Here is a 22,982-nt window from a genome sequence, read left to right as displayed (position 1 = left end):
TAAATCTCCTCTGCACCCTCTTTAAAACTTCCACATCCTTCCTGTAATGAGACAACCAGAACTGAACACAGTATTCTAAGTGTGGTCTAACCAGGGTTTTATCGAGCTGCAGCATAACCTCGTGGCTGTTCAACTCAATCCCCCTTCTAATGAAAGCCAACACAACAACCCTTTCAATTTGGGTGACAACTTTGAGGGATATATGGAGGTGAACCCCAAGATCCCTCTGTTCCTCCACACTGCCAAAAATCCTGCCTTTAACCCTATAATCTGCATTCAAATTTGACCTTCGAAAATGAATGACTTCACACTTTTCCAGGTTGAACTCCATCTGCCCCTTCTCAGCCCAGCTCTGCATCCTGTCAATGTCTCATTGCAAACTACAACAGTCCTCCACACTATCCACCACTCTGCCAACCTTCCTGTCATTGGCAAACTTACTCACCCACCCTTTCACTTCCTCATCCAAATCATTTGTAAAAAATCACAAAGAGCAGAGGTCCCAGAACAGATCCCTGCAGTACACCACTGGTCTCAGGTTCCAGGCTGAATACCTTCCATCTGCTACCACTCTCTGTCTTCTATAGGCTAGCCAATTCTGTATCCAGACAGTCAAATATCTATATCCCATGCCTCCTTACTTTCTGAATGAGCCTACCTTGAGGACCCTTATCAAACGCCTTGCTAAAAATCCATATATACCACATTCACTGCTCTATAAGTAAATGTCAGGGAGTTGTGATCACTATCACCAAAATGCTCTCCCACCGAGAGATCTGACACCTGACCTGGTTTGTTGTCCAGCACCAAATCCAATATGGCTTCCCCTCTAGTTGGCCTCTCTACATATTGAGTTAGGGATCCTTCCTGGACACACATGACAAACTCTGCTCCATCCAACCTATTTGCACAAAGGAGGTTCCAATCAACATTGGGAAAGTTGAAGTCGCCCATGATAACAACCCTTTTACTTCTGCACTTTTCGAAAATCTGCCTCCCTATCTGCTCCTCCATGTCTGTGTTGCTGTTGGGTCCATAGAAAATTCCCAATTAAGCGACTGCTCCTTTCCTGTTTCTGGCTGCCACCCATATTGATTCAGTAGGTAAACCCTCTTTGACGACCTCCCTTTTTACAGCTATTATACTACCTCTGATTGATTAGCAATGGCACTCTCCCACCTCTTTTACCTTCCTCCCTATTCCTTTTGAAACATCTAAACCCCGGAACATCCAACAACCATTCCTGCCGCTGGGATATCCAAATCTCCATAATGGCCACAACATCGTAGCTCCAAGTACTGATCCATGCTCTAAGTTTATCACCCTTATTCCTGATATCCTAGTGTTAAAATAGACACTTCAACCCATCACACTGACTGCAACTTTGACCGATCAACTGTCTATCACTCCTCATAGACTCTCTGCACACTGTCTGCCTGTTCACCAGCTATGCCATCTTCTGATCAGTAGCTCCGGTTCCCATCCCCTTGCCAAATTAGTTTAAACCCTCCCGAAGAGTTCCAGTAAACCCCCCGCCCAGGATATTAGATGCAGTCACTTTTATCATAGGTCTTTAGTAAAGTACAGTGTCTATCCATTGGGATACTCAAAATGTTTAATTTAATCACTGAGAGTGAGCAATACCACAGCTTGCCACACATTCTATGACATTCTCAATAGAATTGCACCCTTCCAATAGGTGATAAAATGCATGATCCTTGGCAAGGTAAAATTTAGGTGGGTTAATTTTCCAACATTGAGTTTAATTTTTCTGTCTCCTAAATCCAAGGCTTTTTGTATTCAACTGAATTTCATTCCTACAACTTCATTTGTTTCTTCGACCAGAAATCAAAATTAATTATAAGTGTGTTGTTTCTGTACTCCAGCAAGTTATGGTGCAGGAATGTCTCTGTCACTACATAGTTTAAACAAAGTATATCTTTTATTGATCATTCTGTGCCCTAGCGTATGCACCAAACCAACCTTCCCCCACCCTCCACCCCACCCACATACACACACACACACAAGTGCGCACACCCACTCTGTAATGGAACACTGGAGAATGTGTCTGCTTCCATGGGATATTGAAATTCTTCAATCAGGTTATTCTTTACCTAGTGGCAGGCCACTTCTAAATACATGCTCACTGTGTCTATATGCAGTGGTACTCTCAATGTTAACTGCAGGATAGCTACATGAACTGATGAACATTTTTTGTGAAGAATCTGTGTTCTAGAGCAAGTCTTTTGATATGTCAGGGCTCCAATGCTGTTTCAGCTTGAAATATAACAGAGTTCCATCTATGTATTTCTTTGTGATACTGTTGATCAATTTTATGTAGAAGTTAGGCACCTAACTCAGGCAGCTCTTGGTAGCCATCTGGGTAAAAATGAAGCATAATATCCCATAAATCAGGAGGGACCTGTGAACCTGAGGTTCAATTACTAATTGGTATTGAGTATTGAATTTATCAATGTGACCACATTCAGTTGGACACTAAAAATAAAGTAGCCCAATAGTGTATTAAATATTGACATTAAGTTAATAGAAGTCTACATTCTTAAAAATAGAATGACATTCGGAAAACATGTATGCAGCCTGTGCAGACTGCTACTCGGGTTTTTTTTTTAAGTGATAAAACTTTTAAAATGTTTCATAACTGTGTAATTGGAAGGTTGATGATTCAAAGATGCTATCATGTTATCCTTGCTACCCGAACAATTATGATCTAATTTGAAACTCTGCTACCCTTTATTACGCAAAATAAGTTCCCACAAGACAGATATAAAATATTCACTTCTATATTTGGTTATTACTGCTCAGTTTGCATAAATATTCAATACATTGTACTAAATCAAGGCAGTATATTCCGAGAGTGCTCTGTGCTACATATCCAACAATGCTCTTATAAACAAGATATTGCTGGGTAGAAGAGGGATGCTGTTGAAGATTTTAATTTTATACTCCTCATGCCAAGTGCATTAACAAGAATCTGTCCACCTCTGCCTTTAAAGTATGAAAGGATTCTGCTTCCACTGCAGTTGAAGGATGAGAGCTCCCAGGGCTCACGACCCAGCTTTGGTAGCTTTCAGGATCAGAGAATTCCATAGACTGATGATTCTTGGGAGAAAAGACATTCACCTAATTTCTGATTTAAACAAGTGATCCTTAGTTTTTGATTCTCCTACAAGTGGAAACATCCTCTCCACATCCATCCTATCAAGATGCCTTGTTTCAATCAAATCACATTTTACTCTTATAAATACTAGTGGACACAAGTCTTGTCTGTTCAAACCTTCCTCAAGATAACCTGCCTATTCCAGTTAAACCTTTTCTGTGTGTGATGAACAGCTTTGAAGCATGTCTCTTTTCTCAGTAATATTCAAGTTCTGCATAATCGAGCATCTGTGCCAAGTGGTTAACCTATGCTTTCCTACACTATTACGTTGTGTTAGCTGATTTCAGGGGTACTGATTTTGGTGCTGCAATTGACCTAGCTAAGCTGGGGCCCTGGGCAGTTTTGTGGAGGTGTGCGTCAATTCAGCTATTCCTCATAAATATTCAGTAATTTAGCTGAAAGATAAGTTTCTTGTAAAATTACCAGTGCAGGTGGAATTATAGATGTTAAATAAAGAAAACCATCTTAACGTATCAATGAACCTTGTAGTTTAATTTCTCAATGAATCAAAGTTGCATGTGAGCTACGAAAGCTGTTTTATTTTTGCATTCGGCCTCCCTTTTCTATCTGTTCATTTGTCATTTCATAAAGATGCAAATCTATTTGGTTGCTAAATGAGTAAATGTACCCATTGATATTACCCAGCAAGAAAGAGGTCTTGTATGATCATTAATAATCATTTAATCCATTACACTGCTATTTTTGGGCTGCACTGAGCAATGCTGGAATGAAAAATATTCATAAAGCTGTCATGTAAGGTAACCCCCATATTTTACTCAAATATTGTTTAGATCAGTTCAGAATTTGCCATACGTTCACTCCCCTGCAGCTCTTGTTTCAGTGTTGTGATTTTGGATTACCAAAAACATACATACAAATAATAAAGGAGAAAGTGAGGTCTGCAGATGCTGGAGATCAGAACTGAAAGTGTGTTGCTGGAAAAGCGCAGCAGGTCAGGCAGCATCCAAGGAACAGGAAATTCGACGTTTCGGGCATAAGCATTCCTGATGAAGGGCTTATGCCCGAAACGTCGAATTTCCTGTTCCTTGGATGCTGCCTGACCTGCTGCACTTTTCCAGCAATACACTTTCAACATACAAATAATAAACCAACAAAGACTCTCTAGTCACTTCAGCCCCATACAATCTCAATGCCTGTGCAACACAACATATGTACACGCTTACCCCACCCAGAATAATATGATCTCCTAGCAGCAGTAAGAAATCAGATAAAAACTCAGACCGCAGTAGGATGGGGAGATTTGGGAAGGTCCTTTCTAGCCCATGAGGTCAAATCACTTTGACCTTGACTCCTCTTTTGTAACAGCTGACATCTTCCCCAACCAAAACCACATGCAATACTGTCTTCAACCAGTCATCTGCATCTTCCAGTTCTTTATTTTAATCTAGATCTTCCATTTACACCTTAAAATTGTGACTCTGATCCTCCCTAACATTTGTAATCAAAACAAACTGTCAGCTGTAATACACCATCCTATAAGCGTTAACCAGAAGACATCCCCCCCACCCACCCCACCCCCAAACCAGACAAGACTTTGTTTCTCTCAAATTGTAAAAGTTCCAATTCTTTAGCCCATCATGACAACCAAGATGCTTTAAATTAGCAATTAATCCTGTGGTCCCCTTCTGCACGTTTTCCAAAGTCTCACTATCACTGAATTAGCCAAGCACAACAATCCCGACATGATTTCTTCAAGTTGCTAACAATCTCCACACAGACTCAAATGTATTCATAACGAGCTTTTGCAGTTATTATGATCCTTGGTGAAGTTTTTACTGGACAAGTCAACTTTCAGATCGAAATCCGGCTTATTTTGCTTTATTTGTTTCTAAAACGTGGTCTGAAGTATAAGCAATATGATATTGCAGATTGATTTTTAACAATAAAACAAAAGTTTTAAGAAAATAAAGACAAAAGAATGAAATCAGTCTGTTTACTTGTATCACAAACGTATATAATTCTTTTTAAAGCATGATAAAAGAATAACTACATTAATCTTAAAGTGCTGTTTTCCAGCTCCAAAAACAACCCTTTGTACATGGTTACACCAGAGAAAAATATTCTTGTCGCATTACAATGCGGTTTAAGTTAATTATGACCTCAATTCCCAGTCTGGAAATTCGAGAGCTGCTTCCTGGAGCAATCAAACGCATTAGTTTAAATGTACTCAGCTTCAAATAGCCTCTTCAAGGTTTTGTGCAAACATTTTTGGTTTGAAGCTATAACTAATTCCTTACCCTAAGAAAATCTAGTGTTAACAAACCTCACTGTCTTCTCCTTACTCAGAAGTACCACTTTATACATATGCCTTCACCACAGGGCGACTTCAGAACTGCTGCAAAACTGAAACTACAACTGGAAATGGTCTCAAAATTATGCGACTTTTCCCTAAAATTGAAAAGAAAACCAAATCCAGAAATTTCTAACAGACCCTCATGCACAATTGTTTACCATTTATTGTCAACCCATACCTAATGGAAATAAAAAAAACTAATAGTTCTGAACGCTAGCTGTCAGACACTTTTAAAATAAATCGCCATAGCTATATGAATATTTGAAAGATAATTCTTGAAACTTTCAGACACACAAAATATCTCATGTCACTAATTCATTCCAAATATCAAAAATGTATTTAAATCACACAGCCTAGATCATAGTTCATGTATTTCCATAAATGCCAGAGACTGAAGCTTAGAGAGAAGCCTCTTTCATAGTACTGTTAAAATTCAAAGGAGACCATCTCAACCTGACTTCCTCATCCATCCATTTCAAATAGCACAATTAATTTTGTAGGACATTACTTTTTCTTCCTGAAGTCATGTTTGATTTCCTTCACATGTCTCTCACTATCCAAGAGGACGTGTAGTAGTAATCATACATCACTAACGGAAAAGAAAATATATAATTAACAGTAAAATAAATTTTTGGAATAACCTTCTGTTGTAAGGAGTAATTGTTGTTTTGTGAATGTGTATAGTTCTCGTTCTCTAGAGCAAATTCCAGTATTTTAAGTACACACCAGTATAGCTGTGTTTTTACTAATAGGCAAATGTACAATATAGGCAAATAAGCTACATGAACAAATTGAGAATCCTCGAGGTGCTAAGGGTTCTGTATTTGTATGAACAGATGAATCCAAAAACCTTATGCCAAAACTTGAAATGTCTGTTGAGTGAGAATCTTTATTTGCTACTTGCATGCTTTTCAGAATATACATGTGTTATTAACTTGTCATTTGATTCAGAAATGTGTTTTACACAGTAAACTGAAGACAAAAGCTTATCTTGTAGATCCTATGGATGTGATTGATGTCGATTGGTCGAGTCTGTTGCCCCAACAGCCTAAAGAGCAGAGGGAGCCCGGAGCTGCTCTGTTAAAGTTCACGCCCGGAGCAATCCTGTTACGAGCTGGAATATCCAAGCGTTTGGCTGGTGCAGAATTGTTCGCCAAGGTCAATGAAACTTGTCGGGCTGCCATGAACAACACCAAAGGTATCGATAATAATAAAATAAGCCTCAGTCTGCAATTTGAGAGGGAGAGGGTACAATTGGAAGTGACAATATTTCAGTTGATTAGAGGGAACTATGGAGCTATGAGGGAGGAGCTGGCCAAAATTCAATAATGCAATACCTTAGCAGGGATGATAGTGGAGGAACAATGGCAGATATTTCTGTGTATAATGCAGAAGATGCAGGATCAGTTCATTCCAAAAAGGAAGGAAGATCCTAGGCAGAGGCATGGTTGGCCGTGGCTGACGAGGGAAGTTAAGAAACATTTAAAGTTAAAAGAGAAAAAGTATAACATAGCAAAGGTAAGTGGGAAAACGGAGGACTGGGAAGCTTTTAAAGAACAGCAGAGGATTACTAAGAAGGAAATACGCAGAGAAGAAATGAGGCACGAAGGTAAACTGGCCAAAAATATAAAGGAGGATAGTAAAAGCTTTTTTAGGTATGTGAAAGGCAAAAAAAAAATGGTTAAGACCAAAATTGGGCCCTTGAAGACAGAAACAGGGGAATGTATTACGGGGAACAAAGAAATGGCAGAAGATTGTGAGAAGATTTGTAGCTCGGGCGCTCGTTGTTGCGGTTCTGTTCGCCGAGCTGGGAATTTGTGTTGCAGACGTTTCATTCCCTGTCTAGGTGACATCCTCAGTGCTTGGGAGCCTCCTGTGAAGCGCTTCTGTGATCTTTCCTTTGACATTTGTAGTGGTTTGAATCTGCCGCTTCCGGTTGTCAGTTCCAGCTATCCGCTGCAGTGGCCGGTATATTGGGTCCAGGTCGATGAGCTTATTAATTGAATCTGTGGATGAGTGCCATGCCTCTAGGAATTCCCTGGCTGTTCTCTGTTTGGCTTGTCCTATAGTAGTAGTGTTGTCCCAGTCGAATTCATGTTGCTTATCAATCTGTGTGTGTGGCTACTAAGGATAGCTGGTTGTGTCATTTCGTGGCTAGTTGGTGTTCATGGATGCAGATCATTAGCTGTCTTCCTGTTTGTCCTATGTAATGTTTTGTGCAGTCCTTGCATGGTATTTTGTACACTACATTGGTTTTACTCATGCTGGGTATCGGCTCCTTCGTTCTGGTGAGTTGTTGTCTGAGAGTGGCTGTTGGTTTGTGTGCTGTTATGAGTCCTAGTGGTCGCAGCAGTCTGGCTGTCAGTTCGGAAATGCTCCTGATGTATGGTAGTGTGGCTAGTCCTTTGGGTTGCGGCATGTCCTCGTTCCATTGTCTTTCCCTTAGGCATCTCTTGATGAAATTGAGGGGGTATCTGTTTTTGGTGAATACATTGTGTAGGTGTTCTTCTTCCTCTTTTTGCAGTTCTGGTGTACTGCAGTGTGTTGTGGCCCTTTTTAATAGTGTCTTGATGCAACTTCTTTTGTGTGTGTTGGGGTGGTTGCTTTCGTAGTTCAGGACTTGGTCTGTGTGTGTGGCTTTCCTGTATACCTTTGTGGTGAATTCTCCGTTAGGAGGTGTTCTCTGTATCATCAGGTCTAGAAATGGGAGTTGGTTGTCCTTTTCTTCCTCTCTAGTGAATCGGATTCCTGTGAGTGTGACGTTGATGATCCGGTGTGTGTTCTCTATTTCTGTGTTTTTAATAATTACAAAGGTGTCGTCCACATATCTGACCCAGAGTTTGGGTTGTATTTGCAGTAAGACTGTTTGTTCTAATCTTTGCATTAGTAGGTTCACGAGGTCAATTCCTGGAATGGCGTTACTACCTTACGCTGAAAGACTGGAGCAACTGGCTTGTATGCCTTTGAGTTTAGAAGACTGAGAGGGGATCTAATTGAGACATACAAAATTATTAAAGGATTGGACACTCTGGAGGCAGGAAACATGTTTCCACTAATGGCTCAGTGCCAAACCAGAGGACACAGCTTAAAAATACGGGGTAGACCATTTTAGGACAGAGATGAGGAGAAACTACTTCACCCAGAGAGTGGTGGCTGTGTGGAATGCTCTGCCCCAGAGGGCCATAGAGGCCCAGCCTCTGGATTCATTTAAGAAAGAGTTGGATAGAGCTCTCAAGGATAGTGGAATCAAGGGTTATGGAGATAAGGCAGGAACAGGATAACAATTAAGGATGATCAGCCATGATCATATTGAATAGTGGTGCAGGCTCGAAGGGCAGAATGGCCTACTCCTGTGCCTATTGTCTATTGTCGCCACAGTTATCACTTTTAATGTGCTGTAATACCATCGGGTGAATCGTGTTGTCTGGTTAGTGGGAGACCAATATTACATATATTGTTTGATTGACGCTCCATTCTGAGAAAATTACTTGACATCCAAAACCTTGTAGAAAACTATATGTTGCGTATTTTCTTGAATATTTCTACAGTTTAGGTTATCTGATTTTCTTCCTCCCAAATAGATGGAGTTTCATAGATTTTTGTCTGAGGTGGAAGCAGGAGTAGATCATGTGACCTTCGGGCCTGCTTTTTCTTTCCATATGAACATCAGCCTTAACCCAAGCTCCACCTGTTGCCCGTATCTTTGATTCCCTGAATGACCAATTATCTGTCCATTTCTGTCTTAAGTATATTCGTCAACACAGCAGCTGCAATCCTCAGAGACTGAGAATCCCAAAGATTCACATTCTCAAAAAAACACATGCATACAATTGAAGGCTAAATGATGATTAGTTTTAGATTCACTTCAGGATGGAACAATCTGGGTATAATGGTGCAGTATATTATATGGGACTGTATGCAGTGCCTCAGTGATGCTTTTGTGAGCATCCTGAATATTTCTTTCTGCCCCAAACTTCAAACTAGGCAGATTACCCATGATACGTGAAGGATGAATAATTTTCCAAGTATAACTTAGAGCTGAAAATGTGTTGCTGGTTAAAGCGCAGCAGGTCAGGCAGCATCCAAGGAAGAGGAAATTCGACGTTTCGGGCATAAGCCCTTCATCAGGAAGGGCTCTGGCCCGAAACGTCGAATTTCCTGTTCCTTGGATGCTGCCTGACCTGCTGCGCTTTAACCAGCAACACATTTTCAGCTCTGATCTCCAACATCTGCAGACCTCACTTTTTACTCAAGTATAACTTCGACCCTTCTAAGCTGATATTTCAAACGTTGAAGTGGTGAAAAGTAATATGGTTAGATTTTTGATTGCCTGCAGTGTCTACCTTATAAGGAATTCTGAAATCATTGTGTTTGATTGAAATAATGCCAGTAAATGATCGCTGTGTTAAAAATGCAATGCGACGCAATGAATGCTTTCTTGATAAATGAGCTCAAGTCTGCAGTATTGATTACAACACTTCAAGGTGAGTGGATTGGTTTCTGGGCAGGTTCACAATCTAATTTCAAATCAAATGACCTTTCAGTTGCTAAAATAGACTGGAAGAGGAGGTCTGAATGAACTGAATGTAATGTATAAAAAAAAGTACCACTGTTATACTCTGCTTATGTATTTTAGTTTATTTCTAACTTCTTTGTTAATAATTGAACATTAGTAGTATTTAATGTTATGGACTGGAGTTGGTCATAACCTTTGAATTCCTGTATAAAATGGAATAAGGGTCTTGTACCACAGTGGATAGTCCCTGTCTCTGGCTCAGAAGATCAGGGTTCAACATCACCTACCTGCCTGGACGTGTGTCATAAACTGACTGAACTGTAATGGCTGCCTTTGGAGTTATCTATTCGTAATTTGTCCTTCCATAAATAAAAGCTTATAAGAATATATAAAGATTAGCTCTAGTTCTGGAAATGGAGGGTTTGAGATATAAAAATAGACTGGAAAGGCTGGGACTTCTTGCAATGGAGCATAAGAAGATTGAGGGGTGACCTTAATGAGGTTTATAAAATTATGAAGGGCAGAGATAAGGTGAATGACAAGGTCTCTTCCCTAAGGGTGGAGAGTTCAATACAAGGTGGCATATTTTTAAGGTGAGAGGAGAAAGATTTAAAAAGGTATGAAGGGCAACATTTTTACACACAGTGGTTTGTGTGTGGAATGAACTGTCAGATAAAATGGTGGATGCAGATACAGTTACAATGTTTAAAAGACATTTGGATAAGTTCTTGAGTAGGAAAAGTTTGGAGGGATGTGGGCCAATTGCAGACAGGTCAGACTACTTCAGTTTGGGAACATGATTTGCATGGACTAATTGGGCCAAAGGGTCTGTTTCCATACCCTATGAATTATAACCCCGTGAGTATGTGAGATGACTCCAGAAACATTGGATTTCATAATGAAACTAAATAGCAAACAACTGACAAAAATAACTTGTTACTTATCTGTGAGATTGGTATTATTTTATGCCATACTCATAATTTCAGAAACATGTATGGTGGGTATAAGTTTAAATCCTGGACGCACAGTGTAAGATTATCAGAGTATCTTTTGAAGGTGTGTTTTTTCAGTCACACTGCACATATAAAGAAGTACAATATCCAAATAAGGACACAGTAAAACTGTGCCCATGGCAACCTTAAAAGACCTGAGAATATGGAATGCAGCAATTGCGGCACGGTGGCTCAGTGGTTAGGACTGCTGCCTCAGCATCAGGGTCCTAGGTTCGATTCCAGCCTCTGGTGACTGCCTGTGTGGAGTTTGCACATTCTCCCCGTGTCTGTGTGGATTTCCTCCGGGTGCTCTGGTTTCCTCCCATGGTCCGAAGATGTGCAGGTTAGGTGAATTGGCCATGCTAAATTGCCCGTAGTGTTAGTGCATTAGTCAGAGGGGAGTGGGTCTGGGTGGGTTACTCTTCGGAGGGTCGATGTTGGGCCGAAGGGCCTGTTTCCATACTGGAGGGAATCTAACAAATTAGTGCATCCTCCATTCTCCTGTTCTTCGTGTTTGATTCTTGTGTCTACTGTTTAACTACTCCTTGGGGTCCGTATTCTCACTATTGTCTCCATTTGATATCCTGGCTATTTTGACAGCCTCTAGTCCTCATAATTGATGCCACTTTCTGTGTAGAGAAAGTGAGACTGCAGATACTGGAGATCAGAGTCAAGCATGTGGTGCTGGTCAGGTAGCATCCGAGGAGCAGGAGAATCAATGTTTTGGACGTAAGCCCTTCGTCAGGAAGGGCTTATGCCTGATACGTTGATTCTCCTGGTCCTCGGATGCTGCCTGACCGGCTGTGCTTTTCCAGCACCACATGCTCGACCACTTTGTGTCTGCTCTTGTAATTTTAAGCATTTCGATTATTAATCTTTTTCAATCTTTTTCTTGTCTAAGTGTGAATATGTGCTTTTTGTATCCTTAATGTAAACGTTGTCCTTATTTGCCATTCTTACAATTTTCTTAAAGATGCAGAAAACCTTTTTGAACATGAGCTTGGAGCTCTCAACATGGCTGCTATACAGAGAAAAGAGGAGAGAGCGAGTTTGCTTAGTAACCTGGGACCCTGCTGTAAAGCACTTTGTTCTCGGAGGGATCTTGCCATTCGCAAACAGCTATTAAGAAATGAAAGAGTAAGTATCTTTCCACTTTTGTTTTATCACTAACTGGATTAGTATCTAGAGTGGAATTTTATGTCTATCTCTGATTTACATCTGTGTTACTTAGTAGGAGCAGAAGTAGGCCATTCAGCCCATCAAGTCTGGCTGATCTGATAATCCTTAACTTCGCTATCTTGCCTTTCCTCTGTAACCCTTGATTCCCTTACTGGTTAAAAAATTTGATTATCTCAAACCTTGAATATGCTTAATGACCCAATCTCGACAGCCTTCAGTGGCGAAGGGTTCCACAGATTCCCAACTCTGAGATAAGAAATTACTCCTCATCTCTGCTTTGAATATGCAAGTCATTTTTTAAGATGTAACTTAGGTCTAATTAATTTTGAAGCAGGTAAGCTTTTTGTTCAATATAACATCATAGCTCAGAATCTGGAATGAGCCATTACTTTTGAAACTAATGACAGCGTACCTTATAGTGAATTTCTAAAAGTATGGTATTAAATGGAGATTAAACAAGTCAGTAATTTTATTGGAAACTTGCAGTGAAGATTACGTGTATGGTCAACACACTTTACAGAGTCGTAAAGAGCTGGCAAGATTCCTGTGTTCAACTGGTTGATCTTGACTTGGTCAGAGCAGAGAACTGCAAGCAGGGTGGACCCCTATCTAAAAGTATCCTAATTGTTTGATCCTGCGACAAATTAGTCGGCTCAGCTTGGGTAGCCGCAATCTGTAGTCGTTGAAAGCCCCAAAAGTAGAAGAATCATTCCCAGGTTCTGCCTACTTAGTGCCATCCAGTGATGATGTTGAAGTGAGTTTATTTAAATGTCTGGTAAGAAAGTAAGATAATATATGCACCATGCTTGTTACTCACCTAGTTGCAGCTCATAGTGCTTCCATAATAGAAGTCCATGTGTCTTGAAAACAGCCATTATTTTTCTTCCAGCAATTAACCTTGGATAGTATACCAAGCGTATATCATTACTTGCAGTATGACATTATTCCTGAGGTAATTTCAAGCTTTTCACTAACTTTCATTTGTAGCTTCTAGAAATCATTGATTTCCTGTTGTGTTGAAAATTCTTTTGGCCCACTCTTGTGCCACTGCATAATCCGTTACCGGGGCTACCTTTTTCTGAAAATTCTGAAATGGAATTGCTGAAATTCCATTTTCCCGGATCTTATTTACTTCAGTTTACTTCAGTAGCCAACATGAGCTGAAGCATTCCATATCAAATAACCTGTTGTGTGCACACTAAAACCATAATCTCCCTCTTTACCTATTTAGCTGTTCAGTCCTTTATACGTGCTATGTCCTGTGGGAGGTCTTTGGCTGACTCTCTGCCGAAATCTCATTTTGAGCCAATTTCTTGACTGTTTTTGTCAGGAATGGTTTGTCATTGCCTTCTACTGTCAGGAACAGCGAGGCTACGTTGGTGCCAAGTCTTACCCAGCTGCAGCAGGAATTGACTCCATATTGTTGTTGATATTCTGAGCCACGCTAACCAATTGAGATAACTGACCCCCATCAACTAATGTTAAATTTAAAATGTTTGTTACCCAATTACGGCTGAAAATGTGTTGCTGGAAAAGCGCAGCAGGTCAGGCAGCATCCAAGGAGCAGGAGAATTGACGTTTCGGGCATGAGCCCTTCTTCAGGCTCATGCCCAAAACGTCGATTCTCCTGTTCCTTGGATCCTGCCTGACCTGCTGCGCTTTTCCAGCAACACATTTTCAGCTCTGATCTCCAGCATCTGCAGTCCTCACTTTCTCCTACCCAATTATGGACCAGTATTTTAAAAGAATGTTTTACTGTTTATTTTCTCAACTCCTTTGATAATTCAAAGCATTTCTACCATTAACTTCCTTTAGCCATGTCCCCTCCTTTTTCACATTTCCATGCCCCTCCTTCATTGTGTCACTCCCTTTGGGTGTATTGATGGCACCCAAACCTACTTGTTTGCTTCTTTCCTTACAACAATGGCTACCCCTATTACTTTGAAACCACAATTTTCAGCTCAACTTTAATTTTGTTTTTGCATTCCTTCCTTTATCTGCCTTTCATAAACTCCCACTTACAATTGATCTCTTCGTATCCATTCCCACTGTAACTCTCATTTCTCTATAAATATATGTCCTTGTTGGCTGGCCTGGTTCTTTGCCCTAATCCATGTTTTCGTTTTCAAATCTTTGATCTTGCTCTGTTTTACCTCTGCAATCTTCTCCAGGCTTTCTCACACTCACTCTTTAATATCAGATTCTGGCCTCCAGTACATCTCTATTAAGGCACGATTAACTCTCTAATGTTTAAGTTTTTCTTTCTGAAGTGCAATTTCCCTGTTGGCTTTTTTTCTTTTTGTTGTCTGTCCTGTTTTTCTCCTTTTCAAAAAAAAAATTCATTCAATATCTATTTTTCATCAAGCCTTCGCCGGCTCACTCCTACTCTGATGTACAGTTTGTTTGTATTAGTATGTTAAAAGCACAATGTAATGCTGTCTTTTGTTTAGTATATTGTTGTTGCAAATTTCCTCCCTATTTTGCTTCAATGCACTATTACTGATGCTAGAGGTTCATTTGTTTTTGGTCTCTGGAGGAATTAACATATACAGGAAGTTGGAACCCCTCTCCCCTAAATTCCAAGCAAACAGCGCTATCTTTGGAAGAAAATGTCAGCTGTTTAGGCCCCATACTTGAAATTCATCTTCAGAACCCCTGTCTCTTCACTTCCATTCCCTTTGATCAGGTTTTTGTTCTCCTCTCTGGGGTGTATACTTGCACAGATTATTGGATGTAGAGTGAGACGTTAATAAAGATGGACGAGGGAGATCCAGTAGATGTAGTGTACCTGGACTTTCAGAAAGCTTTTGATAAAGTACCATATAGGAGGTTAGTGAGCAAAATTAGGGCGCATGGTATTGGGGGCAAAGTACTAACTTGGATTGAAAGTTGGTTGGCTGACAGGAAACAAAGAGTAGTGATAAACGGCTCTATTTCGGAATGGCAGGCAGTGACCAGTGGGGTACCGCAGGGATCAGTACTGGGACTGCAGCTTTTTACAATATATATTAATGATATAGAAGATGGTATTAGTAATAACATTAGCAAATTTGCTGATGATACTAAGCTGGGTGGCAGGGTGAAATGTGATGAGGATGCTAGGAGATTACAGGGTGACCTGGACAAGTTAGGTGAGTGGTCAGATGTATGGCAAATGCAGTTTAATGTGGATAAATGTATGGTTATCCACTTTGGTGGCAAGAACAGGAAGGCAGATTACTATCTAAACGGAATCAATTTCGGTAAAGAGACAGTACAGAGATCTGGGTGTTCTTGTACACCAGTCAATGAAGGTAAGCATGCAGGTACAGCAGGTAGTGAAGACGGCTAATGGCATGCTGGCCTTCATAACAAGATGGATTGAGTATAGAAGCAAAGAGGTTCTTCTGCAGCTGTACAGGGCCCTGGTGAGACCACACCTGGAGTACTGTGTGCAGTTCTGGTCTCCAAATTTGAGGAAAGACATTCTGGCTATTGAGGGAGTGCAGTATAGGTTCACAAGGTCAATTCCTGTAATGGCGGGATTACCTTACACTGAAAGACTGGAGCGACTGGGCTTGTATACCTTGAGTTTAGAAGACTGAGAGGGGATCTGAGTGAGACATATAAGATTATTAAAGGATTGGACACTCTGGAGGCAGGAAACCTGTTTCCACTAATGGGTGAGTGCCGAACAGCTTAAACGTATGGGGTAGACCATTTAGGACAGAGATGAGGAGAAACTTCTTCACCCAGAGAGTGGTGGCTGTGTGGAATGCTCTGCCCCAGAGGGCAGTGGAGACCCAGTCCCTGGATTCATTTAAGAGTTGGATAGAGCTCTCGAGGCTAGTGGAATCTAGGGTTATGGAGATAAGGCAGGAACAGATACTGATTAAGGATGATCAGCCATGATCATAATGAATGGTGGTGCAGGATCGAAGGGCAGAATGGCCTACTCCTGCACCTATCATCTATTGTCATACAGTATCCTGGGCTGTATTAGTAGGAGCATAGAGTGCAAGTGTAAGGAGGTACAAGGCACTTGTGAGAATTAATCGCGAGTATTGCATACAGTTCTGAGTGCCGGACTTTTGGAAGGACGTGAATGCGAGAGAGATTCAGGAGAGTGGCTCTGGAGATCAGAAACTTCACTTGGGAGGATACATTGTGGAATTGGGACTGTTCTCCTTGGGAGAGAAGGTTCAGAGAAAATCGATTCGCAGGTTTCAAAATCATGAGGGAATAACTAAAGGTAGAAATGGAGGAACTATTGCTGGTCATTAAAAGATTGAGAATGAGAGTGATTTAAAGTGATCTGCACAACAAGCAAATGAGAAAAAATCTTTTTCACCTGAGTGATTTGGGTCTGAGTTGCACTGCGTGGAAGGCAGGTTGAATTGACATGTTCAGAAGGGAGTTTAGATGATTGTTTCTATTTAAATAATGTGCAGGGGATTAGGAAAAAAGGTAGGAAAATGGCACTAAGTCATATTGTTCATTTGGAGAGCCAGTGAATACACAATGGACCGAATAGCCACCTGTTATAACATTCTGTGATCTCTCTCTGTCTCACACTCCCCCTCTCTCACACTTCCCCCTCTCCCTCTCTCACTCCCTCTCGTCCTCCCAACCCCCATGCTCTCACTCCACAGAGCAGTCTCATCTAATTTGGCTTGACATATGCATATTGCTCTCTGCCTCTATGAAACCTTTAGCATCAATTTAGTTTCTTTTCATCTCATGGTGTGTTGTCCCGTGCCCCCTCCTTTTCAATATAGCTTCCGAGAGATCCTGAGATTGAGCCATTTAGGCTGATATTCACTTGAGCTTAGGATGAAATGAGATCTATTTCAAGTATATAAGATGCTAAATTGGATTGACAAAGTAGACGTGGGGCAATCGAGAATGGGAGGTCATAATTTTAGGTGAAAGGGTAGCAGATTTAAAACATAAATAAGGAGGAATTATTTCTCTCAAAGGGTCGTGAATCTCTGGAATTGACTGCCCAGAGTGCAGTGGATATTGGAACCCTGAATAAATTTAAGGATAAGATAGGCAGTGAATTTATTAGTAATAGTTTGAAGGAGTATTGGAAACAGACAGGAGTTGAGGCCAAGATGAGATCATACTCCTATTGAATAGCAGAGTAGATTCGAGACCTTGAATTGTCCACTCTTGCTCTTTGCTCTTATGTGCCCGTGTTCAAACTAGAAACCAGCTTCTCATTTGTTCAAAGTCTGATGTTGAGTGGGCTGTTTGAGAGATTTATGAGAAAGAAGCCTTTTTGACATTTGTACCTCGCTGGAACATATAATGCATTGATGTTGAGGCATTTGTTTTGTTGGTTTTGCATTTATTATTATATTTGTATTGGTGTTTACTTCTCAGGGTATAATAAAGCAGATGTACGCAAATCAACCAGTCGTGGATAATGACCTTCTGAGATCAAGCCTTCGGTTGTTCAAACGCAAGGCACTATGTCGTGGTTCTGGACAGGAAAAAAGTGATGAGACCAAGATTTCTCGACCAAAGGTTAAACAAGAAGTTTGTGTTACATAAAGTTTTAGCCGCATCATGGATTGAGTTTGATTTTGATGAATCTGTATATAAAGAATTGGACCCCATACCTGAACAATTGGAAGGATACTGTGTGCTTATTGACAAGCCTGACTCAGGACTGTATTGGTCAGACTTTAAAGTTCTAGCTTTCAAGAGTATTTGTTTTAGAAGTTCTGATCGCCTTGTCAGATACTGTTCTATGTACTGGACAAGTGAATGTTTCATTTTTGCAGTACAGTTTTGAAGTCTTTAATAAAACCTTGTCAACTTTGTGCTTTTTTTTTGTTTAAATGTGTTTTTTTTGTTTAAAGGCGTATTCAAAAGGAGGTGATTCGTAGGAATTAAATCCAATCACAATTTAGTATCTTACCATTGTGTGTAATGATCATTGATTTTTCGGCTTCAGTAATGTTCAGAAAGGTGAATGCTTTTGTGTGTCAAATCTTTATACTAAGTATTCCAAGGCACAGTCAACTGCTTCTTCTCGTCCAGGAGTATTTACAACCTTGAAAGAAGGAAATCTTACCAACTAATGAATGAATAATGTTCACTTCATTTAATTTTTAATTAAAGAGCCAGATAATGTATTTGATTATAGAACAGCTTCGTTGACTGATTTTAAATTTCTTAAGATAAATTGATGTTAGCAGCCAAGATTTCCTTCAATCTAAACAGAGCAATTGTGTGACCTTTGTGTATGTCTGGTTATGTTACAGCTAAAAGACCTCTTCAAATGGGTAGTTGTGCTCTGGTGAAGGCCCATAGGTAAAATTCCGTTTCTCCTGTTCTCTTTTGTTGAGTTCCACACATGCACAAATGTATTTGAATGTTTTCATGCACAATGCTATTTTCATTGCCAAGACCATAGAGTCATCGAATGATACAAAACCGAAATAAACTGTCGTCATTTGAAAACCTGACCTCGGACTAATTAAGAGATTAACACAGGTCTGTGAAACTGTGCAACCCTCCTGCATTTTCTGGTAACCAAATGCACAGAAGACTCACTTAACTCTAATATTGGAGGACTCGATTTGACGCAATGCGTTACAGCAATATGGATATAGCACGGGAAGACAAAACCTATTGAATTTGCCTCTGTGGTTCAAAAAAAATGATCTTACCTTGCCAAACTTGTAAGACTATTACATTTCTTCAAACTTACGTGCAAAACGTAATTAGCAGACATTTTTCATATCTATATTTATACAATGCACTGTTTGAATTTTTTATGAACTTTTTGGCTTAACATTCTTATTTAATTTTAAATAAATATATTAGTTGGTTTAGCCTGAAAATCTGGTCTCAGTTTGATATTCACCATTCTGAATTAATTATGATGTATGTGATGGTCTATATTTAACACCAGTGAACAAGTTTCTGCATGTATGGTTACCTTCAGGTGAAACAGTTAAACAAGGATAGATTCTAAAATCTGATTGAAGATTTGTAGCTCGGGTATCCGTTGTTGTGGTTCTGCTCGCCGAGCTGGAAGTTTTTGCTGCAAACGTTTCGTTCCCTGGCTAGGGAACATCATCAGTGCTGTTGGAGCCTCGTGTGAAGCGCTGCTTTGATGTTTCTTCCGGTATTTATATTGGTTATATAAATATAAATTTATAAAATTATATAAACCAATATAAATACCGGAAGAAACATCAAAGCAGCGCTTCACACGAGGCTCCAACAGCACTGATGATGTTCCCTAGCCAGGAAACGAAACGTTTGCAGCAAAAACTTCCAGCTCGGCGAGCAGAACCACAACAAAGGATAGATTCTTGAAAGTACGCAACTTAGTTGATTATAAAGTTCTGGATCTGTTTGTGGGCACTACTATTGAAAGAAAAGCTAGTTCACCTGTTCTCTACTGTCATGATGTGGTCGTAGTTCTGGATTTCTCGCATACGGTCAAGATTAGCACATAGATTACAGTAACATTTTCAAAATACCCCCACCTCGTGATTTTCCCATCAAAGAAAATAATTGGCTGCTCATTTGGCCACTGTCAATGATCAAAGCAACTTTATTGGGACAGCAGCCTAATCAGAGTTAAAATAATGAGTAAGTATCATACCTGATTGCATGCTCAGGGAATTCAGGTAGAGCTTTAACAAGTGCTGCTTAGAATATCATGCAACTGTACAAGTTGCAAGCATTCAGGTAATGTCCTTGAGATAGGAGGGTCTGATGGTGTGAATTAAGTGATCCCATTACCAGTCTGAAGATGTAAACAATGCTGATTCTGATTCTTGGATGTTGAATTCCAAACCACAGACAATGACTTGTGGCTGTCCTCATAATGAGATGTTATTTAGTAGAGGAATCAACTAACTTCATTGCTGTCAGGTAAAGAGAGAGCAGTTTGCAGGGTTGTTAAGCACAGTATTTTTTAGTTATTGTTTTAAGGCAAATTCAGTCACAGTAAAATGTTCTTGTACTCTGAGAGACTGTCAATAAATGAGTAATACTAACCAATCTCTGACAGCAGGTTTTTCTCTGTCATGGTGAGTTGAATGTGTTTAATGATTCATCGTTTTATACCTGAACTATCCCTCTACTCTGAGATGCATACTCCCAAGGGAAGAACTAAGAAACAAAGCAAATAAGGTAATCCCATACTGAGGCTGGACAGAATATGCTCTCTAGGGGGATCAGTATGATGAATTATCCTCAATAAAGAAGAGAAATGTAGATCTAACTAATGAGTAAACAAACCAACCCATCCTGTGTGTTTTAAGCAAATTATTGATCGATAATAACTATGGCCTTGACTGTCTTGGTGGACAGCCTCACTGAACTTTAGTTTTTTTTTTATAGTGAAGCCCCAGCTATAAATCCCTACACAGATCAATAGCTTACATTACAACATTGATTAAATGGAAGAGTACTTCATATTTTAAACAATGTACCATTGACTGCCTGTATCCCATACAGGTACAATATCCAAGAAAATATTAACCCTTAGCACATCAACCTGTGATAGAAGGCGATTACTCTGTAGAACTGTTCATGTTTCAGCCATGAAACTGGTTGCATTAACCATGTTTTTGCTAAATATCATGAATCTCCCAAGATGGTGTATGGTATAGGTTTTGTGGGCAATTGAAATTGTAGTTACGGATGTGAATAGCTGACGTTTGGCTTGGCCATGGTCCCGATTTCTAACACCTAACTTATTGTTCTTCGTGTTTAATGTACAGAGTGTGTGTTGGAAACTTTCAGCACCTAGTTTGGACTTTGCCTCAATATGTGATCTACTATTAATTGAATTTTCAAAAAAGTAAGATTGATATTAAATCGCATCAATTTAATTTGAACGGTGCTAAAATGTTGTTCTGATTATGTACATTTACCCTAAATTTAAAGGAGAATCTTTCACGTGGTCATTTTTAAAGGAGAAGGTTATGCAGATCACACCAAAATTGGAGGTGTAGTGGACAGCAAAGAGGGTTACCTCAGATTACAACAGGATCTGGACCAGCTGGACTAATGGGCTGAGAAGTGGCAGGTGGAGTTTAATTCAGATAAATGCGAGGTGCTGCATTTTGAGAAAGCAAATCTTAGCAGGACTTATATACTTAATGGTAAGGTCCTAGGGAGTGTTGCTGAACCAAGATACCTTGGGGTGCAGGTTCATAGTTCCTTGAAAGTGGAGTCGCAGGTAGATAGGAGAGTGACGAAGGCATTTGGTATGCTTTCCTTTATTGGTCAGAGTATTGAGTACAAGAGTTGGGAGGTCATGTTGCGGCTGTACAGGACATTAGTTAGGCCACTGTTGGAATATTGCATGCAGTTCTGGTCTCCTTCCTATCAGAAAGATGTTGTGAAACTTGAAAGGGTTCAGAAAAGACTTACAAGGATGTTGCTGGCGTTGGAGGATTTGAGCTACAGGGAGAGGCTGAACAGGCTGGGGCTGTTTTCCCTGGAGTGTTGGAGGCTGAGGGGTGACCTTACAGAGGTTTACAAAATTGAGGGGCATGGATAGGATAAATAGACAGTCTTTTCCCTAGAGTTGGGAAGTCCAGAACTAGAGGGCATAGGTTTAGGGTGAGGGGAAAAATATAAAAGAGACCTATGGGACAACTTTTTCACACAGAGGGTGGTACGTGTATGGAATGAGCTGCCAGAAGATGTGGTGGAGGCTGGTACAATTGCAACATTTAAGACGCATTTGGATGGGTATATGAATAGGAAGGGTTTGGAGGGATATGGGCTGGCTGCTGGCAGGTGTGACTAGATTGGGTTGGGATATCTGGTCGGCATGGACAGGTTGGACCGAAGGGTCTGTTTCCATGCTGTACATCTCTCTGACTCTTAATTCACAAATCAAGGCATGCTGTATTTAAAGCACCTTAGAGTCATATAGCACGGAAACAAACCCTTTGGTCCACCCAGTCATGCCAACCAACTTTCCCAAGCTAAACTGATCCCAGCTGCATGCGCTCGACTCATATTCCTCCAAACGTTTCTTATTCACGTAGATTAGACTTACAGTGTGGAAACAGGCCCTTTGGCCCAACAAGTCCACACCGACCCGCCGAAGCGCAACCCACCCATACCCCTACATTTACCCCTTACCTAACACTACGGGCAATTTAGCTTGGCCAATTCACCTGACCCGCACATCTTTGGACTGTGGGAGGAAACCGGAGCACCCGGAGGAAACCCACGCAGACACTGGGAGAACGTGCAAACTCCACACAGTCAGTCGCCTGAGTCGGGAATTGAACCCGGGTCTACAGGCGCTGTGAGGCAGCAGTGCTAACCACTGTGCCACCGTGTCCAAATGTCTTTTAAACATTGTAACTGTAGCAAAATTGCTCTGTAAGTTCATTCCACACACCAAACCACTCTGTGTGAAAGAAAATTGCCTCTCGTGTTCTTTTTAAATCTTTCTCCTCCTTTAAAATATGCCTCCGGTCTTGAAATCAATCACTGTCTGGAAAAGACACCAACCATTCACCTCATCTATACCCGTCATGATTTGATAAACCTTTATAAGGTCACCCCTCAACCTCCTACCTGCAGTGAAAAAGTCCCAGCCTCTCTGGCCTCTCCTTAGAACTCAAACTCTCCATTCCTGGTAATACCCTGGTAAATATCTTCTGAACCCTCTCCAGCTGAATAATATGCTTCCTATAACAGGGTTTAAAAAAAAAGGAAGACTAATCGCCTCATTTTTTGATTCATTTAATTCCCCTTCCAAAGCTTAAATTTCCTTGCTGGCTTGGAGATCCTGCAACAGTTATCCCCTTACCTGCTGTGGCT

The 22,982-nt window shown here is 40.4% G+C and overlaps 1 protein-coding gene across 1 annotated transcript in view; it reads left to right on the top strand.

Moving 5' to 3' along the window:
- Positions 1-18,086, top strand: part of zc3h13 (zinc finger CCCH-type containing 13) — a 97,718-nt gene extending 79,632 nt beyond the window's left edge. The window contains exons 18-20 of the mRNA XM_060833358.1: positions 6,490-6,690; positions 11,974-12,137; positions 17,547-18,086. Of these exons, the coding sequence (XP_060689341.1) occupies positions 6,490-6,690; positions 11,974-12,137; positions 17,547-17,717 (536 nt within the window). The 3' untranslated portion in view covers positions 17,718-18,086. The remainder of the gene's footprint in view (positions 1-6,489; positions 6,691-11,973; positions 12,138-17,546) is intronic.
- Positions 18,087-22,982: the final 4,896 nt, after the last annotated feature.

The sequence above is a fragment of the Hemiscyllium ocellatum genome, chromosome 12 (assembly GCF_020745735.1).
Source record: "Hemiscyllium ocellatum isolate sHemOce1 chromosome 12, sHemOce1.pat.X.cur, whole genome shotgun sequence".
Lineage (NCBI taxonomy): Eukaryota > Metazoa > Chordata > Chondrichthyes > Orectolobiformes > Hemiscylliidae > Hemiscyllium > Hemiscyllium ocellatum.
The sequence above is the reverse complement of the archived record's forward strand: the minus strand, read 5'-3'. Positions and strand labels throughout refer to the sequence as shown.